Source organism: Ranitomeya variabilis, chromosome 2 (assembly GCF_051348905.1).
Source record: "Ranitomeya variabilis isolate aRanVar5 chromosome 2, aRanVar5.hap1, whole genome shotgun sequence".
In the NCBI taxonomy this organism is placed as follows: Eukaryota; Metazoa; Chordata; class Amphibia; order Anura; family Dendrobatidae; genus Ranitomeya; species Ranitomeya variabilis.
In genome coordinates, this window is record NC_135233.1 from 989303737 (window position 1) to 989314585 (window position 10849).

The 10849-nt window shown below is 48.3% G+C and overlaps 1 protein-coding gene across 1 annotated transcript in view; it reads left to right on the forward strand.

Annotated features, from left to right (window-relative positions):
* Nucleotides 1-6578, forward strand: part of HDLBP (high density lipoprotein binding protein) — a 60515-nt gene extending 53937 nt beyond the window's left edge. Inside the window, exons 25-28 of the mRNA XM_077291012.1 lie at nt 4239-4418; nt 4881-4997; nt 5111-5245; nt 5372-6578. Of these exons, the coding sequence (XP_077147127.1) occupies nt 4239-4418; nt 4881-4997; nt 5111-5245; nt 5372-5506 (567 nt within the window). The 3' untranslated portion in view covers nt 5507-6578. The remainder of the gene's footprint in view (nt 1-4238; nt 4419-4880; nt 4998-5110; nt 5246-5371) is intronic.
* The last annotated feature ends 4271 nt before the right edge of the window (nt 6579-10849 follow it).

Sequence of the window (10849 nt, forward strand, 5' to 3'; positions counted from 1 at the left end):
CTGGTTAATCAACCTGGACAAGTCCTCCCCTGTTCCAGCTCGAAGGATCTCTTTCCTAGGCATGATCCTAGACACATCCAGGGGGCTGGTCTTTCTTCCTCGGTCCAAGGCCCAAGCGCTTCAACAGGGGGCCCGGACGCTTTCTCACCCTTGCCCGCAGTCCATTCGGTTTGCCATGAAGATCCTGGGGAAGATGGTGGCCTCAATGGAAGCGATTCCCTTCGCCCAACTGCAACTCCCATCCCTTACAACAAGCTCTACTGGACAATTGGGACAGGAGTCCCTTTACCCTCGACCGACCATGCCCTCTGTCCCGGCGGACCAGGCAAGCGCTCACGTGGTGGACTTTGAAGTCAACTCTCCACTAGGGGAGGTCTTTTCTTCCGATCCATTGGCTGGTGGTGACCACCGACGCCAGTCTCCTCGGTTGGGGAGCGGTGTTTCTCCACCACACTGCCCAGGGGTGTTGGTCGATTCGGGAGTCGAAACTTCCTATAAACAGTCTGGAGGTCTGTGCTATCAGGTTTGCCCTGAGACGCTTTCACCCTCTGCTTGCGGGTCACCCAGTCCGAATACAGTCGGACATCGTCACAGCTGTGGCGTACATAAACCATCAAGGGGGCACCCGCAGCAGGGCGGCGATACAGGAGGTCACACACATACTCCGTTGGGCCTAGGACAACCACTCCACCATTTCCGCGGTGCACATTCCGGGTGTCGAGTACTGGCCAGCGGACTTTCTCAGCCGTCAGGGTCTCGCCTCGGGAGAGTGGGAGCTCCATCCAGAGGTTTTTCGTCAAATCTGCCTTCGCTGGGGAACTCCGGACGTGGATCTGATGGCGTCCAGGCTCAACGCAAAGTCCCCAACTTCATAGCGCGTTCTCGGGATCCCCGGGCCGTTGGGGTGGATGCTCTGATATTCCCATGGCACCGGTTCCGATTCCCGTACGTGTTCCCTCCACTTCCTCTGTTCCCGAAGGTGATCCCGAAAAATCAAGAAAGAGGGGATTCCGGTGATCCTTATCGCCCCGGATTGGCCGTGTCGCGCATGGTATGCGGAACTAGTGCATCTCGTATCCGACGTTCCCTGGCGATTACCAGACCGCTCAGATCTACTGCGCCAAGGACCGATCTACCATCAGAGCTCAGGGGCCCTACGTTTAACGGCGTGGCTGTTGAAACCTGGATCCTAACTCAAGCTGGTTTCTCCCAGCAGGTCATTTCCACCATGATCAGAGCTCGCAAGACGTCTTCTGCTCGCATCTACCACCGCACCTGGAAAGCCTTCTTCTCATGGTGCAGACTCCGCAGTCGTCCCCCTCTCGTTTTCTCCATTCCTTTCATTCTGGAATTTCTCGAGTCCGGCTTGGATTCCAGCCTGGCCCTCAGTTCCCTCAAGGGCCAGATTTCAGCGCTGTCGGTGTTGTTCCAGCGTAAGATTGCTACTAACTCGCATGTCAGGACCTTCATTCAAGGGGTCTCCCACGTGGTTCCCCCCTACAGAATGCCACTAGAGACCTGGGATCTCAACTTAATCCTGAGCGTCCTTCAGGAACCTCCGTTTGAACCTCTGCAAGACGTCCCACTATCTATTCTCTCATGGAAGGTGGCCATCCTTGTGGCAGTAATGTCTATCAGGCGCGTCTCGGAGTTGGCCGCACTTTTACTGCCGGGCGCCCTTCCTTTCCTTCCACCAGGACAAAGTAGTCTTACGCCCATCTCCCGCTTTTCTCCCTATGGTGGTGTCTTCTTTTCACCTTAATGAAGATATCATTCTTCCCTCCTTTTGCCCACAGCCAAAACATAGGGTCGAAAAGGCCCTTCACACTTTGGACGTGGTACGGGCTCTCAGGAGGTACGTTTCTAGGACTGCCCCTTTCCACAAATCGGATTCCCTCTTTATCCTCCCTGAGGGTCACAGGAAGGGTTCAGCTGCGTCTAAGGCTACGATAGCCAGATGGATCCGATCGGCTATCTAAGAAGCTTATCGGGTCAGGGGCAGGCCTATCCCGGCGGGGGTTAGAGCTCACTCTACTCGGTCAGTTGGTGCTTCCTGGGCCATTCGGCACTAGGCGTCGGCGGAGCAGGTTTGCAAGGCCGCAACATGGTCTAGCCTGCATACTTTCACAAAGCACTACAACGTCCACACTCATTCTTCCGCAGATGCGGCCCTTGGCAGATGTATTCTGCAGGCGGCCTTTGTGCATTTATAAGTCAGATGGTACACAGCATTATTTGGTTGTATTGTTCCCCACCCAGGGACTGCTTTGGGACGTCCCATGGTCCTGTGTCCCCCAATGTGGCGAAGGAGAAATAGGGATTTTTGTGTACTCACCGTAAAATCCTTTTCTCCGAGCCACTCATTGGGGGACACAGCACCCACCCTGTTAGCCTTACGGCTCATTACCTTTTTGGTTCTTGACTGTCTGACATGTTATACTCTAATGTTATGTATTATATTGTTATTAATCTACTGCTTTTGCGCTGAACTGGGTCACTGGAAGCCAGCACGAGGGTGTATACTGCAGGGGAGGAGCTAACATTTTTTTGTCTCAACTTTAGTGTCAGCCTCCTAGTGACAGCAGCATAACACCCATGGTCCTGTGTCCCCTGTTATGATCCTAGTGGCTGAGGATCACAAAACGGACTAGCTAAGTTTATGAACATAGACACGAGCTCTAGGGAGGTGGTAACTGGACTGACTGCAAACCTGATCCTAACCAACACACTAAAGGTAGCCGGTGAACGTGCCTAAAATCCTGGACGTCTCGACGCAGCCTGAGAAACTATCTACTCCTGGAGGGAAAGTAAGACCTCACTTGCCTCAAGAGAAATCACCCCAAAGATATAGGAAGCCCCCAACAAATAATAACGGTGAGGTAAGGGGAAAACACAAACGTAGGAATGAAAACAGATTCCGCAAATGAGGCCCGCTAATACTAGATAGCAGAAGACAGATAGGGAACTGTGCGGTCAGTAAAAAACCCTATGCAAAATATCCACGCTGAGAATACAAGAACCCCCACACCAACTAACGGTGTGAGGGGAGAAACTCAGCCCCCTAGAGCTACCAGCAAGCAAGGAAATCACATATTAGCAAGCTGGACAAGAAACAAAAAGAAACCAAGAAACATATGACCACTGATGGTCAAAAAATGAACCAAGCAAAACAGCTTCTCTTGAAGAGACTGATAACGAAGGACTGCAGGAGAGCTCCAAAATAGCACTGAAGACATTGACAGCAGGCAACAACTGAGAGTCCAGGTGAACTAAATAGGAAACCAGCTAAGAGATAACGAGACAGCTGATCCTGCCTTAGACCTGCAGAATGACACAAAGAACCACCAGAGGGAGCCCAAAGACAGCACTCACACAGTACCAGTTGTGACCACAAGAGGGAGCCCAAAAAGAGTTCACAACAGTCTCCCAATGAGTAGCTCGGAGAAAAGGATTTTACGGTGAGTACACAAAAATCCCTATTTTTTTTTTTGTGGACAGTGAATGAAAGCACACGTGGAAAGGCACATTCATTGTAATGGGTCTGTGATCTATCTGCAAAAGTAACAGTACACATACACAAAAACCTGATGTGTAAAACCATCATTACATTCCTAGAAATTAATTGTAATCTGTTAGGGAAACCGTCACATTTTCCCACGGTGCCACAAGTGAGATTTTGTATTACACAAGTGGGTGTCTAAACCAAAGGGATATCTGTATGACATAATTCCTGAGGAAGACTCCAAGAAGTCGAAACCGGTTGTATTTTAGTTTGAAATAAAAATCATTCTTGAATCAGAATATCGAGTTCCATCATCATCCTTCAGGAGCGCTTATTTCTGGGAGAAATATTTACAAATGGATGTCTGTGTAATACGGTACAGGAGTGATCTTTGCGGTCTCTCATATTTGGCCATGAGCTGAGGATCCTGAACGGAGATCCCCCTCTATTAACGCAGAATGACCTAATGGATTATATGTAAATGGATGTTATAAATTGTTATAAGTTTGTTAGAACAGGCTTACCAATATATGGATGACCAGATGAGATGTGCAAATGGTAATGAAGACCTAATGAGTGCAACAGGCAACATATCAGTTGTCCATCTAGAGGAAACCGAGATCCTGTATAACTACAAATCTTTGCTTCTAGCTTTACTTATTTTTGTAACCTTCATTTCCCCGGATTTATTTTTTTTACTCCTTTAGTCACCTCGTCACTTTCAATCTCTCTTTAGGATCAGATCACCATCACTGGTTACGAGAAGAATACAGAGGCTGCTAAAGAGGCAATCATGCAAATTGTTGGGGACCTGGAGCAGATGGTGTCTGAAGACCTTACCTTGGATCACCGTGTCCATGCTCGGATTATTGGAGGAAGAGGCAAAGCCATACGCAGGATCATGGATGAATTTAAGGTTGAGAGCAGATCTTATGTCTTCATATTAGTCAACATTTGATCTCCTATGACCTGTTGGTTTATATGGTGGTATTTAAGGGGAATTCCTCAGTGGGATCCTCCCTCTATTAATGAGTGAAGCATCTCTCCAGTTTCTGTGGAGTACCAGGCGATCTATCCAATAAGACCATAAAAGTACAGTAATTTGAGTTCCCAAGAGAAAATTAGACTGACAGGCGTCCTGCTCTGTCCGGAGAACATTACGTTCATATGTGTATTGATTGAGGCCTCTTGTGTACGAGGGAGTAATATTAGCCGTAGTTACCTTGCCGGTCTGATCATGCTGCCTAACGATTGTGAGAATTGTTTAGTGTGGATTTTATTTCTCATGTACTGTAGTCGGGTCTGTGATGAGAAATGGTGTTGGCCGCTAATTCACCAGAAGTACATTTGAATAAATTAACATTTTGTCTTACTCTAGGTGGATATTCGCTTTCCTCAGAGTGGAGCCCCTGATCCAAACCTTGTGACTGTGATGGGCAAGCCCGAGGATGTAGATGAAGCCATTGATCATCTGCTGAATCTGGAGGAGGAATATGTACGTTCATTTATTCTTTGCTTTGTATCACTGAACAAAAAATGTCTATTTGAGCTGACAACATTTTGATATTTCATTAGCTGTAGTAATTATAGATTAATTTTGTTTTTCAGATGTCTGATGTGGTAGAGAATGAAGCGATGCAATCGTATATGAAGGCCCCCTCTCAGGAAGAGAACAAGCCTCAGCCATCCAAGGGCTTTGTTGTACGTGATGCTCCATGGACAGCAGGAGGAGGCAGCGACAAGGTGCGCGTCTTATACACTAATAGATGTGCCGTTATTAAACTTCCATACAGCATCAACCTGGGAATATGCAATAACAAAGGGAAAACCCATTGAGACTGATGAATATTTTTTTTTTCTCTCCTTTAGGCTCCTGACATGACCAGTCCTGAGGATTTCCCCCACTTTGGGGCTCCAGTGGCCCACAAGACTTCTCCGTGGGGCCCAAAAAGACACGGTGGTGGAAAAGGCTTGATGCCTGCTGACATGTCTGCTTCCTGTTAACTCTCCTGTTGCTGTGTCTGAATCACTTGACCTGTCATCTCCTTATCTCCCTCTCCGCCCTTTTCCTCTGCCTTCCAGGATCCCATATACCAGTCACTGCTGCAGGGGTTTACCTGGCACTTCTGGTTCCTCACGGGAAGATAAACATTGGTATTTCAGCGATAGTATAGAAAGAGCCTATAACTGCACCTTTCTGCCATAGTAATGCTACGTGTTTCTACACACCATGAGCTATAGTAAAATAAGTTGTACATACTGCCACTACAGCCTTTCGTTAGTCGCTAGATATCTGGAGTGATCGTAGGGTCTGCTGATGGTCAGAGCGACCACTCTGATGTTATGGTAGTATGTTTATATCCATTTGGAAATGTATAAACCATTTGTCCTAGTTCTTCTGACCAAACTGTTAGGTGTGCAGCTGTACTTGGTAATATCATAAAATGTAACGCAAAATGCTGTTTTTAGACAGATTTGGATTCTTGAGACGGCAGCGATGGCTATTATCTGTCAGTCTAATGTCTAAAATGCCATGGTTGTAATTGGCATCCTTTCCTGCCACAGAGCAGAATGTATTACGAAGTGCCCTGTAAACCTTTCACTGCCAGAGCCATTTAAGAGGGAAGGATATGCACAAAGGGGGGGAGGGGGGAGTGTTGAAGGCATATTGACTTCCCCCTCCCCATCCGCTCATCTGGTTTTATGACATTACATCTAATCCTGTTCCAGGCTGTGGAGAAGCCTAGAATTACAGACTGGTGGCATCAGGATGGAATTATACCCTCTGCTGCTAAAGAACAACCTTGCCATGAGCTGAGTAATGAAATGGGTAAACAAAAAGCCCACCACATCTCGATAGTCCTGTCACAGCCCTTTCTCTTGTCCCCTTACGTCTGATGCCGGGGGAAAGGGAATCCTATGTTCTTGTCCAGTTTGGGTGGGGGGTAACATTTAGTTCCAGGTTTTTTCCAGACCTCTCCTCAGCCCCCTTACTCCTTGGACATTTCTACTTACTGTGCCTCAGTATCAACTTCCTGTACACAAAGGTCAGGAAATAAACATCCTTTAAAAGCCAGCCTCTTCTGTGTCCGTGTCTTAATATTGAGAATTTGGTGGTGGTGTCAGTTTAAAGGGAACCGGTCACCCCCCCCCCCCCCCCCAGGCGGTTTTAACTAAAAGAGCCTCCTTGTGCAGCAGTAATGCTGCATTCTGACAAGGTGGCTCTTTTAGTTCTTGGTGCTGTAACTGCAGAAATAATCAGTTTTATAATTTGTCCCAAATACCTTTTCTTCAGTCAAGGAGGTAGGCCTTCCCCCCTGCTGCAGACGCCACTCAGCCGTCACTCAAATCTTCTTGGCGCCGCCTCCTCAGCCCTGTTTTGAAATGAGCCGGCGCCTGCGCTCCTTTCTCCTGCCTTGAGCAGGCGCAGTGAGCGCTGCCCGTCCTCTGTCCTCATATGCAGTCTAGCTGACTGCGCCTGTGCGGCCGCCCTGCCTGGGAATCCCAGCCCCGTAGTGTCTTCTGATTTATTCACATTGCGGGGCTGGGATTCACAGGCAGGGCGGCCGCACAGGCGCAGTCAGCTAGACTGCATATGAGGACAGAGGACGGGCAGCGCTCACTGCGCCTGCTCAAGGCAGGAGAAAGGAGCGCAGGCGCCGGCTCATTTGAAAACAGCGGTGAGGAGGCGGCGCCCGGCGCCAAGAGGATCTGAGTGACGGCTGTGTGGCGTTTGCAGCAGGGGGGGAAAGGCCTGCCTCCTTGACTGAAGAAAGGTATTTGGGACAAATTACAAAACGGATTATTTCTGCAGTTACAGCACCCAGAACTAAAAGAGCCACCTTGTCAGAATGCAGCATTACTGCTGCACAAGGTGGCTCTTTTAGTTAAAACCGCCTGGGGGGGTGACAGGTTCCCTTTAAGTTCTTTATTGCAGTAAAAAGTTAAAATTGAGAAAGTAGTCCATTCTTGTTGACGTTCTCAGGATACAGCAAAAAATTCATGTTCTCTGGAAGAGAACATGTCAAAGTATAATGCAGATTGGGTGAAATATGTAATATCCAGCAGAAGATGATGATTGGGTTTTATTAATCCACATCTCCACTGGCTACTACTGTTCTGTAAAGGCCACAGTGTAAAAGAGGCAGCACCCAAAATGTGTACAGACCCCTACGCTGTGCCAAGTCAACGTCGTTACTAGGAGCTTAGTTTTAGTGACAATTTGGTGGTAAACTTAAGGCTATGTCTTGGGCTTATAAAAAACAAACAAAAAAAAAACCCGCTCTAAGGCTTAACCCCTTTCTGACCTCGGACGGGATAGTACGTCCGAGGTCAGAATGCCCCGCTTTGAGCTCCGGCGGTGAGCCCGCATCAAAGCCGGGACATGTCAGCTGTTTTGAACAGCTGACATGTGCCCGCAATAGCGGTGGGTGAAATCGTGATTCACCCGCCACTGTTAACTAGTTAAATGCCGCTGTCAAACGCAGACAGCGGCATTTAACCGGCGCTTTCGGCCGGGCGGCCAGAAATGAGTGCATCGCTGACCCCCGTCACATGATCGGGGGTCAGCGATGCTTCTGAATAGTAACCATAGAGGTCCTTGAGACCTCTATGGTTACTGATCGCCACCCTGTGGTCGGCGCTCACAGCACACCTGCATTTCTGCTGCATAGCAGCGATCTGATGATCGCTGCTATGTAGCAGAGCCGATCGCGTTGTGCCAGCTTCTAGCCTCCTATGGAGGCTATTGAAGCATGGCAAAAGTAAAAAAAAGTAAAAAAAATGTGAAAAAAATAAAAAATATATTAAAGTTTAAATCACCCCCCTTTTGCCCCATTCAAAATAAATCAATAAAAAAAAAAATCAAACTTACACATATTTGGTATCGCCACGTTCAGAATCGCCCGATCTATCAATTAAAAAAAAGCATTAACCTGATCGCTAAACAGCGTAGCGAGAACAAAAATTCGAAACGCCAGAATTACGGTTTTTTTGGACGCTGAGACATTGCATTAAAATGCAATAACGGGCGATCAAAAGAACGTGTCTGCAGCGAAATGGTATCATTAAAAACCCCAGCTCAGCACGCAAAAAATAAGCCCTCACCTGACCCCAGATCATGAAAAATGGAGACGCTACAGGTATCGGAAAATGGCACAATTTTTTTTTTTTTATCAAAGTTTGGATTTTTTTTTCACCACTTAGATAAAAAATAACCTAGTCATGTTAGGTGTCTATGAACTCGTAATGACCTGGAGAATCATAATGGCAGGTCAGTTTTAGCATTTAGTGAACCTAGCAAAAAAGCCAAACAAAAAACAAGTGTGGGACTGCAATTTTTTTTGCAATTTCAGCGCACTTGGAATTTTTTTCCCGTTTTCTAGTGCACTACATGCTAAAATCAATGATGTCATTCAAAAGTACAACTCGTCCCGTAAAAAATAAGCCCTCACATGGCCATATTGACGGAAAAATAAAGTTATGGCTCTGGGAAGGAGGGGAGTGAAAAACGAACACGGAAAAATGGAAAATCCCAAGGTCATGAAGGGGTTAAAGGGAACCTGTCACCTGTTTTGGCATCTATAAGATGCGGCCACTGCCTTTCAGGGCTTATCTACAGCATTCTACAATGCTGTGGATAAGCCCCAGATCCGACCTGCAAGTGAAGAAAAATAAGTTTTTATACTCACCCGTTGAGGCGGTCCTGTCCGATGGGTGTCGAAGGTCTGGGTCCGGCACATCCCATCTTATTTCGACGCTGCTCTCCTGCTTGCTTCATCGCTCCCCGGCATCGGGCTCCTGCGCAGGTGTACTTATCTGCCCTCAGCAAAGTACTGCAGTACGCAGGCGCCGGGCCTCTCTGACCTTTCCCGGTGCCTGCGCACTTAAGTACTTGGATCTGCCCTCAACAGGGCAGATAAGAAGATGGGAGGCGCTGGACCCGGACCTGCGACACCCATCGGATCGGACGGCCCCCCGGGTGAGTATAATAAATCTTAATTTCTCCTTCGCCTCATTGGGGGACACAGACCGTGGGGTGTATGCTGTTGCCACCAGGAGGCTGACACTAAGTTAATACAAAAACTGTTAGCTCCTCCTCTGCAGTATACACCCTCATTCTGTCTCCCAGAGAACCAGTTCTTGCTTAGTGTCCGTAGGAGGCACACGGGTCTGCTATTCAGATCAAAAACTTTTTATTTTAACTTTTAATTCTTAAGAATTTTTACATGGAAAAAGGGGCGACAGAACCTTTCAAGGCTCCGATCTCCCCAAACCAACAGGCGAGCACGTGTAGTGTAGCCTCCACGTATCCTGTCCTGCGACATGGAATGCCATGCCTGGGCTGATTTTTAGGGGCGACGGGTCTCTTAAAGGGCACCGATCTCCCAGCACCATCAACAGAAGAGCACATGGAGTGCCGCCTCTATGTACCCTCTTCTGCAGCCAGGCCTAATGCCGGACAACCAGCCCTGTCCACCAGGATGCACAGGGGCACCCTCCGTTTTGGCAGCCCCCACTGCTCCACTACTGTCTAGCGGATGAAGCAAGGAAGGCGGACTGTTCCTCCTTCTACCTATGAAAGGGAGAGTGGATTGAGGTTTGTTTTATCCTTATCCCTGCACTGTCCAAATCATCAGCGCCAGCAGCTGCACAACAGAGGTACCTGCACTACAGCGAAGGCACCTGCAGCTTCGTCTGAAGGACATTTCCAGACTCTCTGGGTAATCGCTGAGAAGGGGGGGGGAGCTCTGAGCAGTCCGGGCACAGGCAGCAGACTTCCTGGCGGGGGGGGGGGGTGTTTTTCTTTCTCGCTTCATTGGGGGACACAGGTAACCATGGGTGTATGCTGCTGTTGCTAGGAGGCTGACGCTATGGGGAGGGGGGTGAAAAAGTGGGCTTCTGTCCCACTTGCTACCTTGGGGAGGAGGGGGGAGGTCACCATAGATGACCACTGTCTTCCTCTCAGCCCTCTCTGAGGAGAGGGGTTAGGAGGGAAAAGGCGAGGACTGGCCAAGTCACCCTGAAACACCCATAAGGGTGACGGGACGAAGTCCTGCCAGTGGCTCCGAGAGTGGGCATGCGGGGAGTACCACACTACTCTCGGTCGCTTAAATGTGGGAAAAACAGGGTGAGAATCTGCACCCTGTTACCCGAAGAAGTGAATCTGAAAGAGAAAGGGAAATGATTAATAAAACACAAAAACCCTGTAAAATAAAATAATGCAGACCTGGTGGTTAGATCCAGGTCTGCCTCCTACAGACACTAAGCAAAAACGGAGTTGCATTGTGCCTGTCGGAGGGTGTATACTGCCGAGGAGGAGTTAACGTTTCCTTATTTGCACAGTAT